This window comes from Galeopterus variegatus, unplaced genomic scaffold (genome assembly GCF_000696425.1).
Source record: "Galeopterus variegatus unplaced genomic scaffold, G_variegatus-3.0.2 Scaffold760, whole genome shotgun sequence".
Classification (NCBI taxonomy): Eukaryota; Metazoa; Chordata; class Mammalia; order Dermoptera; family Cynocephalidae; genus Galeopterus; species Galeopterus variegatus.
Genome location: NW_007726871.1, coordinates 258,641 through 274,234, shown reverse-complemented (window position 1 = coordinate 274,234; position 15,594 = coordinate 258,641). Strand labels below are relative to the sequence as shown.

The following is a 15,594-nucleotide window of genomic DNA, read 5'->3' as shown; positions in this document are numbered from 1 at the left end:
GGTGCTGGAATTATATACACATGGCTTCAGTATCTTTTTTTGTCCATTTTCTTAAATCCAATCTTCTAAAAAAATAAATATTATGTTAAGTAATGAATAATGTTTTGAATAATATAAAACTACTTAATCCTATGTATTGTGTAAGAAAGTAACACATTCAACAGAACTTTATGTAACTCTTTAACTCCTATTCTTCCTGCCTAATCCCTGCACGGACAGCCTAGCTCTCTTCAGGAACTCACATTTCCTAGTTCTAAATCCAGTCTTGGGTCTTTCTTACTTATGGGAAAAACATGCTAAGAATGTAGGCAATATGTTTTTGCATTAACAGTTTTAAACTAATCTTATTAACTTAAGTTTTTTTTTAAATCAGTTCCTCACTACAAGAGTTTTCTTTACAGCTCCCTCCATAGCTCTTAAAAACCAATTTCAGAATTCTGGAAACATTTTATTTTTTCCTTAAAGGAGACAAGTAATTCTTTTTTTCTTATGGTAGCATTTAAAAATGAAATTAAATAAAAATATTTTGGCAGGTGACATTCTAGGCAGAGGGAATAGCATGTGTAAAGGCATAAAATTGTGAATATGAGCCATTCATAGCAGTAGTTTTCAATGTGTGGTTCCTGGACCATCAATATTGCCTGGGAACTTGTTAAAAATTCACCTCTTGGGCTTTTATTTAGGATGACCAACCATTGTAGTTTGCCTGGGGCTTTCCTGGTTTAAGCACTGAAAATCCCACTGTCTTGGAAAGCTTTCTGTCCTGGACAGACTGGGAAAATTGGTCACCCTAGGCTGCCTATCCCAGGCCTACTGAATCAGAAACTCTGAGTGTTGGGCCCAGCAGTCTGTGCTTTTATAATCCTTCCTGGTTATTCAGATACTTGCTAAAGTTTGAGAACCACTCACCTAAGGAACTGTGAGGCAGTTGGCATTGCTGAATGATGGGTGTATATAATGAAGGATGGAGCTAAAGAGTAAGCAGAAACCAGGCAATGAAGACCCTTGTGTGCTTTCTTAAAGAGGTTTATCCTAAAGCTGATTAGTATTTTAATTATTTATCTTTATTATTATTAGCATATTCATTATTACAAATGATAATTTTTCTCTATGCCCTTTACTAGACCTATCCCTCCCCAAACCCCTTCTCTCCCTCCTTCCCTCCCATCTCGAGTAACCTTAGGTTTATTCGCTCGTTCTGAAAGTTCAACAAATTGTTGTGGTCTCTCTCTCTCTCTCTCTCTCTCTCTCTCTCTTTCTCTCTAATTTATATTCTTTGGAAGATGTTAGGTCCAGGATTATGAACTCAGTTTATGAAATCAAGAGCAACTGCAGAATCGTTCCATTTTCAATTGTTTAGAAAGTCATACTGTCATAGGTATCACAAAACATGAAGCTTTAAATTAATGCTGTGCTTTTGTTACATGTATAAGAAATATGTTTAAATGTTCCTCACGCTTTACCTCTGTTATATCTTGCTTTATTTGAAGTATTAAAGTTTTAAATTACACAAGGCCTTTTCATATATTTGGAAGTTAGAACCTGTTTCTCAACACTTGTAATAATACCTGGACCATCCATATTCACATCACATTTTTCTTTCTTCAATTTGTGTTTAGGAAATGGCTGGTTTCTTGATGATGTTGTGGTCAGGGATCCCACAACAAACCATGAATATGCCTTCTTTTGTCACAGGTTTGTAGGTGTGCTTTTACATTGAACAAATTAATTTCATATTAGTCAGCTCCAAGTTTATGTATTTGTGAAACTGGATAGATTATTCAATTATTCCTGGTCATTGATGCTTTGTTGGGTAACTTTTGTGAACATTAATCTTAGGGGCTGCTTCTCCTATTGAGAAAAATATCCATTATGTTTATTATCATTCCTGATGATATAAATTTAGTATTTATTGGTAAATTAAGATATGTTTTTAAAACACATGATTTCTCTCTACATGTCAGTAAGGAGAATGAAAGTCTCTGAAAGGAAAACATATTCCCTTTGGATTAGGTCTCAAATCGTGTTCAAAAATAATAAATGTACACAATAAATGTTGCATGTGGCTTTTTATATAACAATGATATTGCTTATCTACTGCCTATAGGCCTTGATTTTTGAGTTTTCTTCATGAAATAGCCAATTGGAGTTTGAACTGTAGTTGGTGGCCAAAGAACAGGATATAATAATTGGTCTGATAGATATAAAATCTATGACTTTGGCAGTTAGCAGGCTAACTGGTTGAGTAACTCACCTGTGGATTAGGGAAAAACATTTCATCTTTACCAGATAGTAGATTGTCTTTTCATCTCTCTTGTACTCTTATAGTCATTTTAGGATTTCCTTTTCCATTCTGTAGTCCTCTGCCTTTATCAACTGTATATATCCATGGCTTTTCTAATTCCTGCTATCCATTATTTCTGACTTAGGTAGTTAATTGACAATCGTTAGTGTAAATCTAAAGCCTAAAAATAATCAATGTACTTTTCTTTCCACAGATGGCTGGATCAAGGGGAAGATGATGGAAAAATTGTCAGAGAATTGTATGCCAGGGCAAACAGTATCTTCTCTGCGAGTGAGTGTCATGAACCCATATTTCTTGAAAAAGTATGTTCTATGATGACTGAAAAAAGCATGACACTGCTGAAATTAATGGTCTCTCCCCCCCCTTTTTTTTCTTCTCAGGGCAGAAGCTAGAACTTAAGAGAAAAGAAACAGTAAGATTTTGCTTTGGGCTTTAAATTATTTGGCAAAAACAATGCTCAAACATCTATTTTATGAATTAAAACAAAGTAGTGTGTAATATTTAGTAAGAGTTGTTTATTAGTAATTTCTTCTCTGTGTGTCTTCTTATAGTGGTGTTTTCGTTTGTTTTGTTTTGTTTTTCTTTGTAGTGGACTTCAGAAAGCTGGAAGTTTATGAAAGGAAACACTCTTCAGTTCTACAACAGGCTGACTGGAGGGTTTGTCCGTCTGCATCCAGATGGCACAGTTGATGCCGTTGGAAAAAAGACAGACAAATATGGTAAAATCTTTACAAAGAGTGTGTGATGCTGGACAGGTCTGGGAGTTGAAGGAAGGCAGATTTCTTGATGCAGTTTTATTTATAGTTTAGCTCCTTTTTCAGATGGCTTTACACTGTTAGGCCATTTAAATAATTCACTATCTGCATTTATACAAATGAATAGATGACAGGCTTTAAGTGTGGGCAGACAATTTCATTATGCAGAACAGTACACTATGAAAAAAATTTATATTTGGTGTTACTTAATTGAGGAATAAAATGTGGGCAATTAACTTCATAAAAAAACAGAAGTTGTAGCTCTTGAATGATATGACCATTTAAGGAATTAAGTCATTTCTACTAAATATCAAGTGCCTATTCTGTTCAGAGGACCATGTTAAATAATATGAGGGCCATAGAAATAACTAAACTGTTATCCTGAGTTCCAGATATTCATAATCTAATGAAGAAAACAAACACATGCCACAATTCTGTTAATGGTTGATTGTAGCTGTGTCATAATAAAGGTACAAAGGAAAAACTAGATTTGATGTTTAATATCATCAGCATGTCATGAAGCCATAACCATAAAGATTAACAAAGAAGGAATAAACTGATAATGGTACATCTTTGAGTGTAAACCCAAACCTCCAACTCTCTGAAATTTGGACCTTCACTATTTAAACAAAATTTGCCTGCTGTATCTATGAATGTAACTTTGTTATGCTTTGTTAGAAACTGTATTGTTCAAATAACCTCTAGGATGTGCTGGAGATACTAACCTATAGCATTTGCTCAAAATGTAACCTCTTCCACCTCATATTAGAAATTCCAGGGAGTAATTCAGTTTTCTCCTCTATGAAAATATGTTGCCATCTCTAAGAATACTTTCTAGTAGCTTCTTGTTACAAAATGAACCTGTTCCCTAGACATTTTTCTTACCTATTGGTTTCCACTTGGGATTACTTCTCCATTTACATTAGTCAAAATGGCCCTTCATGTCCTGTTTCCTAGGTTCCCTTCTGCCAATGTTGAGACCCTTTATCAGTATGGTAGACTGTATTTGCAAATATGGTCATGAAAATATTTCCCATTGTTAAATCAGAAACTGTGAAGGCTCTAAGTTTTACCCTACTTGTGGGAAACATGACACCACTGGGTCAGAGTCTAAGACCATTTATTTCTCACAGTAAATCAGCAGCTGGGGCAGTATCTCACGTGGGTTCCGTGAATGCCAGTCCCGCAGTGTAATAATGCAAGGGCCTGATGGTACCTGCACATGCAGTCGGTGCATTAATGGGAAGACATTCCCAAATAGGAAACTTTGATTTTATATTCTGATATCGGGCTGCCCATCCTTTCTTCTTCCAGAGAATGAAACACACACACACACACACACACACACACAGCGAGAGAGAGAGAGAGAGAGAGAGAGAGGAAGAAAGAGAGATGTCTTTAAGCTTTCCTGTGCAAGAATGTCTGCTTATACAAAATTTTGTAAATGCCATTGCTCAGAGAGACTAGACCATGCAGAAACATGAGAAATCTGGGGAATAGGGAGAGTTGTCTTCTAATATTCATTCCACAGTCTGGTTTATAAAGGGAACTTGCCACCCCCACATCAAAAAGTTCCTGACCCCTTGCGGATCAGCTCTTTCTACTTGTTTTGACTAATAGAATGGAGCAGAAGCATCATTTTAACTTCCAAGATCTGCATCTTCTACATGCACTTCTTGGGTTAATCTTTGGAAACCAGCCCTTTTGCTGTGGGGAAGCCCAGGCAGTTATGGGGAGAGGTCTCAAGAAAGAACTGAGGCTCTGACCATCCCAGCTGTGTTCCCGACCTGCATCCACCACCAGCCACCAGCATGTGAGCCTTCATGTGGACCAAACTAACTGGTAGATGATGAAAATGCAGAAACTTTTTACCTTTCAGTGTTTCTAGCATCTTAATATGCTAGTCCTGTCATATATGAAGAATCTTCAAAAAAATTCATGGAAAGACTTGCACTATTTTGTAGTTGCATATTTCCACAAACTTTTTGAAGTATCCTTACATAAGGTAGAATTAGCCCTAAAAATGGCAAATGCAGGATAGTATGAGTAACTTCCCTTAGCATTAACTGATATATATATATATTTTTTAAAGATGACCGGTAAGGGGATCTCAACCCTTGGCTTGGTGTTGTCAGCACCACGCTCAGCCAGTGAGCAAACCGGCCATCCCTATATAGGATCCGAACCCGTGGCCTTGGTGTTATCAGCACCGCACTCTACCGAGTGAGCCATGGGCCGGCCTGCATTAACTGATATTTTTGCAACAGAAGGTCTTTTATGTGTGGTAGTTACTTGCAGAATTATTTCCTGATGTTATGTACAGTGTCCCATAAATTCACACTCATGAATAAGTTTTCTCTGGCCTAGAAAGTGTTTTTATGAACAATGCTGACCTGTGGACATCTTTTCAGGAAAATGGTTTAAGAAGATGTCTCTGAGATACATTGGCTTACAAATTTTACTCCACCAAGAAATTTTTTAAAAAAATCACCATAAGCCAATCCTTCCATTTAATTATTAAGCTTACTGTGAACTTAGTTATTTCAGTACTTAAAGAGTAAGACTGCTCATTTCTCTGAGCACTACTGAACCATTTCTTGGCAATATTGGACTTAAAAGACACACCCCATGAGAAGTTCTTTGAAATGCCATGGGGAGCTTTATTTTGTGATCATAAACTCTTAGGTACTAAAAAGAATACTGTAACAACATTGACAATGACAGTCACAAGCAAGTCTTCTCCTATAACCAAAGGAAGGACCAGACAACCAAAGCTAGTGTTTTAAACACTGAATTCTTGATGGCTACTTTTATGTCAGAGGCAATTTTACAAACTGAACATCTCCTGAAATTTCAGAAGATTTACTATAATATATAGATTTGTATAGTTTTCTCATTTTACAGCAATAGTCTTTCAAAAGAAAAAATGTATACAATAGATTCAGATAGATTTGATTTATATTCCTTAAAATGATTAGGCATGCATTTTAAATATTTACAATATATCACAAAACTGGAAGTTTCTAATGTGTAATTATCCTTGCCAACTGTATTATTTCTGTATGGATCTGCATAGTTTTACCAGGTTTTGTAGTGGATTTTTATTTTCTATATTTGGAATGTTTATTTGGTACCATGTCAGACTATTATATATGGAAGAGGTGACTTCATTCTCAATGTGGAGGTTTTAAAATATGTCCACAAATTACCTGACACTGCTCTGTTCAAAAGGTGGAACCTAATAACTCTCCCCTTGAGTATGGGCTGGATTTAGTGACTTTCTTCTAACAAATTAAAATATGGTAGAAATGACTGCATGTGATTTTCAAGAATAAGTCATAAAAGGCATTTCAGATTACTCCTGGAGCTTTCTTCGATTACTCACTCTTGGGGGAAGCTAGCTGCCATGTTGTAAGGATGTTCAAGCAGCCCTGTGGAGAGGCTGGCCTCTTGCCAAAAGCCATGGGAATGAATCATCTTGCAACAGGGTCCTCCAGCCTCAGTCTGGGCTTCAGATAGCTACAGCTCCAACCAACAACTTGTTGTTCATACACTGTTCTTTAAGGTAGTGCTTATAGTATTTTCCTACTCTGGGCACTAGGATGGGCTGCATCTTCCCTTCACACTAATTTATGGCCAGGAATGGAAAAGGCAGTATCTCTCTTATTTCTAACTGGAGTCCACATCTACTTTCTTGTGTTGCTGTTTGACTTCTGCATTCTGCAGTGGACAATGGGAAGTTCTGAATATTCAGCGCAATATTTCTGTGGTATTTCTTTTAGCATAAACTTATTTATTTTATTCAAAATATGTTAACATTTACTTGCACATATTTGTGGGGTACAGATGCTGTTTCAGTATATGCATATACTGCACTATGATTCACTTAGAGTAGATAGCATAGTTTTGTACCCATTAGCCCAACATTTTTTCTCCACTTCCACCCATCCCCTAAATCCCCCTGCCTTCAGTAACCGTTATTCTACTCTCTATTTCCGTGAGAACCACTTTTTTTGTTTTTGTTTTTTAGATTCCACATGAGTGAGATCCTGGTATTTCTCTTTCTGTGCCTGACTGACTTCACTTAACATGATGGTCTCCAGTTCCATCTGTGTTGCTGCAAATGATATCATTTTTATTTTACTACTAAGTAGTATTCCGTTGTGTATATATACCATAGTTTTTTAACCTACTGATTCATTGATAGACATTTAGGTTGATTCCATCTCTTGGCAACTCTGAATAGTGCTGCAATGAACATGAAGTGCAGTTGTCTTTTTCATATATAGATTTTCTTTTCCTTTGTGTATATGCCCAGTAGTGGGATAGCTGGGTCATAAGGTAGTTTGAATTTTAGTTCTTTTAGGAAAGTCCATACTGATTTTCACAGTGGCTGTACCAATTTCCATTCCCACAAACAATGTACGGTGGTTTCCTTTTCTCTGAATCCTTGCCATCATTTGTTATTTTTTGTCTTACTGATAATAGAAATTCTAACTGGAGTGAGATGATATCTCATTGTAGTTTTAATTTGTATTTCCCTGATGATTAGTGATGTTGAGCATTTTTTCATCTGCCTGTTGGCCATTTGTATGTCTTCTTTTGAGAAATGTCTGTTCAGGTCCTTTGCCCATTAGTAATTGGGCTATCTGGTTTTTTTGCTGTTTAATTGTTTAAGTTCCCTATATATTCTGGACATTAGCCCCTTATCTGATGTATAGTTTGCAAATGCTTTCTCCCATTCTGTAGGTTGTCTCTTCACTTTGTTGACAGTGTCCCTTGCTGTGCAGAAGCCTTTTAGTCTGATGTAGTCCCATTGTGTATTTTTGCTTTACTTGCCTGTGCCTTTGTAGTCTCACTCAGAAAACGCTGCCCACATCTATTTAGAGTAGCATTTCCCCTTTGTATTCTCTTAGTAGTTGCACAGTTTGTGGTCTTAAATTTAGGTTTTTGATACATTTTGAGTTGACTTTTGTATATGCTGAGAGATAGGGGTATAGTTTTAATTTTCTGCTTGTGGATATTCAGTTTTCCCAGCACTATTTATTGAAGAGGCTGTTCTTTCCCGACTGTATATTCTTGGCACATTTGTTGAAAATCAGTTGGCTGTAATGTGTGAGTTTATTTTGGGGCTCTGTGTTCCATTCCATTGGTCAATTTGTATGTTTTTATGCCAGTTCCATGCTGTTTTGGTTACTATAGTTTTATAGTATATTTTGAAGTCAAGAAGTGTGATGCCTCCAACTTTGTTCTTTTTGTTTAAGATTGCTTTAGCTGTAGGGGGTCTTTTGTGGTTTCCTACAAATTTTAAGATCACTTTTTCTATTGGGAAGAATGGCATTGATATTTTGATAAGGAATTGCATTGAATGTGTAGATTCCTTGGATATTATGGACATTTTCATGATGTTAATTCTTCTGACCCATGAACATAGGATTTTTTTCCATTTATTTGTGTCCTCTTCAATTTTTTTTTTTTTTACCAATACTTTATAGTTTTCATTGTAGAGGTTTTCTAACTCCTGGGTTAAACTTACTCTTAGGTATTTTATCTTTTTGGTAGCTATTATGAATGGCTTACTTTATTTCTTTGTTGGCTATTTTGTTATTGGCATATAGGAAAGCTACTGATTTTTGTGTGTTGATTTTGTATTCTGCCACTATAATGAACCCATTTATTAGTTCTAGTAAATTTTTGGTGGAGTCTTTAGGGTTTTCTGTATATATAGGATCATTTCTTCTGCAAATAGGCATAGTTTGACTTCTTCCTTTTTAATTTTAATGCCCTTTATTGCTTTCTCTTGCCTTATTGTGCTGGCTAATACTTATAGTTATATGTTGAGTAAGAGTGGGGAAAGAGGGCATCCTTGTCTTGTTTCAGAGCTTAGAGGATAAGCCTCCTTTTTTGTCTGTTCAGTATGATATTAGCTGCGGGTTTGTCATATATGGCCCTTATTGTGTTGAGGTCCATTCCTTCCATACCTAATTTGTTGAGCGTTTTCCTCATGAAGGGGTTTTGAATTTTATCAAATGCTTTTCTGCATCTACTGAAATGATCAATAGTTTTCTCCCTTCATTTTGTTGATGGGAGATATTATGTTTATAGATTTATATATATTGAACCATCCTTGCATCCTTGGTATGAATCCCACTTGTCATGGTATATGATCTATTTAATGTGTTGTTGGATTGTCTTTGCTAGTATTTTGTTGAGGATCTTAACATCTGTGTTCATGAGGGATATTTGCCTGTTTACTTTTTTTGGTTTGTTTTTTTCTGGTCTTGGTTTGAGGGTGATGCTGGCCTCATAAAATGAGTTTGTAAGTATTCCCTTGTTTTCAGTATTTTAGAAGAGTTTGAAAAGAATTTGCACTAGTTCTTCTTTAAATGTTTGGTAGAATTTGACAATGAAGCCATCTGGTCCAGGGTTTTCTTTTCTGGGAGATCTTTTATTCCTGCTTCAATACCATTACTCATTATTGTTCTCTTTAGGTTTTCTAGTTCTTCATGATTCAACTTTGATAAGTTGTATGTGTCCAGGATTTAAATCCATTTTTTTTCTAGGTTTTTTAGTTTGTTCATATATGGTTGTTCATAGTAGTTTCTTATGATCCTTTGAATTTCTGTGCTATCAGTTATAATATCTCCTTTTTCATTTCTGATTTTATTTATTTGAGACTTCTCTCTTTTTTTCTCTATTAGTCTAGCTAAAGGTTTATCAATTTTGTTTATCTTTTTGAAAAACCAACTGTTTTTTAATCAATCTTTTGTACTGTTTTTATAAAAAATCCTAATTCATTTATTTCTGCTCTGGTCTTTTTTATTTCTCTCCTTCTACTGATTTGGGGTTTGTTTCGTTCTTATTTTTCCAGCTCCTTGATGTGTAACATTAGGTTGTTTATTTGGAATTTTTCTTCTTTTTTGATATAGGCATTTATTGCTGTAAACTTTCCTCTTGGAACTGCTCAATTTAAAAAAATAATATTAATATTTATGTCTCTTTAATGACTATGGATGCATTTTACAAAATGTTTTCTATAAAATGCAGTGCAAGGTTTAAGAACAAAATATTTCCAATGTAAAAGTAATGAACCAAACTATTTCATGATAAAAATTACTGAACAAACTAGGAATAGAAGGGAATTTCCTCTGCATGATTAAAGGCATTTATGAAAAGTCCACAGCCAATATTTTGATCAGTGGTGAAAGACTGAAAGCTTTTCTCCTAAATTAGGGACAGGACAAGTATGCCTGCTTTTGCTACTTCTAGTCAATGTTTTACTGGAAGTTCTAGGTAGAGCAATTTGGCAAGAAAAAATAAATAAAAGACATCCAAATTGAAAAAGGAAAAGTAAAGCTACATTTATAGATGACATGATCTTATATATAGAAAATCCTAAAGGATCCACACACACAATTAATTTCACCTAATAAATGAAGTCATCAAAGTTGTAGGATACAAGATCAACACACAGAAGTCATATGTATTTCTATGCAGTAGCAGTGCGCAATCCAAAAATGAATTTAAGGGAATATCTCTATTTATAATAGCATCATATTATTAGAAACAAGGGCAAGACTTTTATACTGAAAACTACAAAACATTTTTGAAAGAAGACCTGAGTAGGTAGCAAGACATTCCCTGTTCTTGGATTGGAAGTTTTAATATTGTTAAGATGACAGTACTTCCTAAAGTGATCTGAAGATTCAGTGCAATTCCTATCAAAATCCCAATACCATTTCCATAGAAATGAAGAAGCTAATTTTAAATTTCATATGGAATATCAAGGGACTTTGAATAGCCAAAACAATATTGAAAAAAAAAAAAAAAACAAGTTCAAAGACTCACATTTCTTGCCTTCAAAAATAACTGCAAAGCTAAAGTAATCAAAATAGTGTGGCATTGGCATATGGATACAGATATAGATCAAGGAATAGAATTGAGAGTTCAGAAATAAACTCATACATCTATGGTCAGTTGATTTTCAATAAGGGTGCCAAGATTATCCAATGGGGAAAGAATAGTCTTTTCAACAAATGGTGCTGGGACAACTGGATATCCAAATGCAAAAAAAATGAAGTTGACCTCTACCTCACAATATATGCAAAATTGAACTTAAAATGTGCCAAAGACCTAAAATATAAGAGCTAAAACTATAAAACTCTTAGAAGAAAACATAGATGTAAATCTTTATGTCCTTGGAGTAGCCAGTGGTTACTAGATATGGCATCAACAATGTTCAAATTTGTATGGAACCTCAAAAGATCCAATATAGCTAATGCAATCTTGGACAAAAACAACAAAGTTTGAGGTGTCACATTCCCTGACTTCAAAATACACTATAAAGCTGTAGTAACCCAAACAGCATGGTGCTGGCATAAAGACAGAAAAATTGACCAATGAAATAGAATAGAGAGCCCTGAAATAAACCCAGACATTTACAGCCAAATGATTTTTGACAAAGGTACCAAAAACATACGGTGGGGAAAGGATAACTTCAACAAATGGTGCTGGGAAAACTGGATACCCACATGCAGAAGATTGAAACTAGACCCGATATCTCTCACCACATGCAAAATTCAATCCAAATTGGATCAAAAAACTACTGGGTATATACCCAAAGGAAAAGAAATCAATATATCGAAAAGACACCTGCTCTCCCATGTTCATTGCAGCACTATTCACAATAGCCAAGAGATGGAATCAACCTAAATGTCCATCAATGGATGAATGGTTAACAAAAGTGTGGTATGTATACTCAATGGAATACTACTCAGCTGTAAAAAAAAAATGATATCCTGTCATTTGCAGCAATATGGATGGAACTGGATGGAACTGAAAACCATGATTTTAAGTGAAGTAAGTCAGGCAGAAAAAGACAAATACTGCATGATTTTACTCATTTGTGTAATCTAAAAAAAAAAACTGGTTCTCATAGGAGAGAGTAGAGAGTAGGATAATGGTTACTAGAGGTGAGAGTGTGGGGAAGAGGAGGAGGAGGAAGAAAAGTGGTGGCCTAATGGGCACGAAACTATACTATCTACCCTAAGTGAATCATTTTGCACTATATGCATGTATTGAAACAACATACCCCACAAATATGTACAAGTTAACGTTAACTGAGATTGAATGAAAAAAATATAAATAAAAAATAAAAGCTTTAATTGCAAAATCGGAAAAGCACAGCAACAAAGAAAAAATATATGAAATGGACATCATCAAACTTAAAACTGTGTGCATCAAAGGATACTATCAAGAGATGAAAAGACAACCCACAAAATAAGAGAAAATATTTACAAAGCATATATCTGGTAAGGGTCCAAAATACAGAATATATAAAAAGCCTTTACAACTCAATAACATAAGACAAACAACCCAATTAAAAAATGGGCAATGATCTTGAATAGACATTTATCCAGAAAAGATGTTCAAATGGCCAACAATCTAGAAAAAGATGTTCAATGTCCTTAGTGATTAGGGAAATGCAAGTCAAAACCAAAATGATATACTATTTCACATCTAATAGGATGGTTATATTAAAAACAACAGACAATACCAAGTGTTGACAAGGACATGGAGAAATTGGAAGCTTCATATGTTGCTGTGGGAATGTAAAAATGGTTCAGCTGGGCCAGCCCCGTGACTCACTCAGGAGAGTGTGGTGCTGGTAGCACTGATGCTGCGGGTTTGGATCCTATATATGGATGGCCGGTGCGCTCACTGGCTGAGCATGGTGCAGACAGCACCAAGCCAAGGGTTATGATCCCCTTACTGGTAAAAACAAAAACAAACAAACAAAAAAAGCAGTTCAGCTGATTTGGAGAACAATTTGGTGGATCTTCAATAAATTAACATAGAATTATTTTGTGACCTAGAAGTTCTTTTTTTTGGGGGGGGTGGGGTGGCTATCCAGAACTGGGGTTGAACCCTGGACCTTGGTGTTATCAGCACCACATTCTAACCAACTGAGTTAATTGGACAGCCTGTAACCTAGCAATTCTACTCCTAGGTATATACCCAAGAGAACTGAAAACAAAAACTTGTACAGAAATGTTCATGGCAGCACTATTAATAATAGGCAAAAGGTGGAAACAATACAAATTTTCAATAACTGATGAATGGATAAACAAATGTGGTATATCAGTTCAATGGAGTATTATTCAGCCATAAAAGGGAATGAAGTACTGATACATGGTGCAATATGGATGTGCTGTGAAAACATTGTGCTAAGTGAAAGAAGCCAGACACAAAAGGCCACATATTATATAAATTCCTTTGTACGAAATATCCAGAAGAGGCAAATTCATAGAGACGGAAAGTAGAATAGTTGCTGCTGGGGGACAGGAGCTGGGGGATAGGGAATTGAGATTAACTGTTTAATTGACATAGAGTTTCCTTTGGGATGATTAAAAGGTTCTGGAACTAGATAGTGGTGATGGTTGCACAACATGGTAAATGTACTACATGCAACTGAGCTGCACACTTTAAAATGGTTAAAATGGTGAATATTATGTTATATTATTTTATCACAATTAAACAAAATAAATGAGCCATTGTATACTGTATACCAGTAGGAATACAAGTCATGTTTGTAGTAGTTATGGATTCATTGACAACTTTTCTAACAGAAAGGCAGTAAAGTGTTTTGAGGAAGGGACTTGTATGTCATATATCCATTCAGGACTATATATATATTTATTTATTTATTTTTTCTCTTCACATAGGTACCTACATTTTCTTTCTTTTTTTTTTTTCCTTTTTTTTTTGTCTTTTTTACTGACCGGCAATGGGATCGCAACCCTCGGTGTTGCGTCCGCACCGGGGACCGGCAACAGGATCGCAACCCTTGGTGTTGCGCCCGCACCGCGCTCAACCAGTGAGCGGGAACTGGTCTCCACATGGGATCCGAACCCTCGGCAGGAGCGCCGCCGCGCTCCCAAGCGGCGCACTCTCCAGTGCACCACCGGGCTGGCCCAGTACCTACATTTTCTTATTAGTTTTATTCCTAAGCTCTTGGTTGCTGGGAACCAAACTATTCTGGTTGTAAATAGCCTTTTTTTCTATTATAAATATAACATATTGAAAATATATAGAAATGTTTAATTTTTATGTTTTATTTATTCATTTTATTTATTTAATTTATTTATTAAGTGCCTGCTATATTTCAGGAACTGGTCTAGATACATATCTATATTGAATGTTACTTCTTTACTGCATTCTATTTAAAGACATTTTTCAGGTTTTACAAATTTATTACATTTATCTACTACTTCCTAATAGTTACACATATTGCTTTGATTTAAAGTATCTTTCCACCACCAGGAATGGCCTTAAGAAGTGTGTTTCACCTTCTTAAGCTGATAATGTTATTTTAAGTTAATTTTAATTGTAAGTGTTGGTGATATTGTCATTCTTATTTTGTATCTAATATTAATGGGATTTTTTTTTTTATTGTTTATTAAGAGTTCTGTGTTTGAAGGGGAGTCAGTATATTGGACCACATTCTTCTCCTCCTGTGTACAGAATTAATTAGGAAATAAGACACAGAATAAGGACAAATGGAAATCAGAATCTCAGATTTATTGTTGCTGGGGATTTTGACTATATGTGAGCTCAGAGGACCTGCTGAATCTCTCCAGAATGAGACAAGATTACCTACCCAAGCATAGACGATGTTGGCCAATCACGGGCTCCTCTATGGCAGCTGCCCGTTACCGGTGACAGACAGCATACAGGAGGGGCCCTGTAGGAAGGTGGCACCTCTGGAGATAGAAAGGGTGTAAGCTGGCACATCCAGCTGCTTTTTTCTAAGTCAGCAATACAAGGGTTGATCCTTCCACCCTGGTGTACAGTAGAAGGGAGCATGAGAGAAGAGACCCAGGTAAACAGATACTGCTTATGTTATATATGATGTGGTTACTGATTTTTAAATACTCGTCCTTTAGAGTGATAAGAAAGTAATTTATTTCTAATTTCACTAAGATCCCTTTTAAAAAATTATTTAAACATGAGAAAGGGGTGTTCAATTTTATTAAGTTTATCTTTGGCATCTGCTGGATATGAACCTAATTTTTCTTATTGGACTTAAGTTAACTTATGCTACTAGAATAAATATATATTTTTAAAACAAAATAATCTTTTCATTTCTGTATTAAACCCTGCTTAAATTTATGGTGAATAACTCTAACTCTGCAGTCTAAATGAGATTTTGAGGGTTTTTTTGGTTTGTTTTTTGTTTTCTCTTTTTTAATTATAAATCCTATTTACAGAAGAGATTCATTAAATACTTACATATAGGTACATTTATTTAAGTACTTATGTGACCAGATACTGATCTAGGTGTAGGAGATATTGCATCAATCAAAACAGGAAAAGCTTTGCTCACTTGGATTTACCTTCCAATGAGATTGGTCTAGCTATTTTGGGGGGAGAAGGGAGAGTCTTAACATCTTTTTATTTCAGCTTATTCTTTTTTTTTTTTTTTGTCTTTTTCCGTGTCCGGCAACGGATCGCAACCCTCAGTGTCGCCCCCGT

The 15,594-nt window shown here is 35.4% G+C and overlaps 1 protein-coding gene across 1 annotated transcript in view; it reads left to right on the top strand.

Annotated features, from left to right (window-relative positions):
• LOC103590041 overlaps positions 1-15,594 on the top strand; it is a 95,623-nt gene that overhangs the window by 38,144 nt on the left and 41,885 nt on the right. Inside the window, 4 exon segments of the mRNA XM_008572157.1 lie at positions 1,620-1,695; positions 2,499-2,607; positions 2,610-2,717; positions 2,895-3,024. Of these exon segments, the coding sequence (XP_008570379.1) occupies positions 1,620-1,695; positions 2,499-2,607; positions 2,610-2,717; positions 2,895-3,024 (423 nt within the window).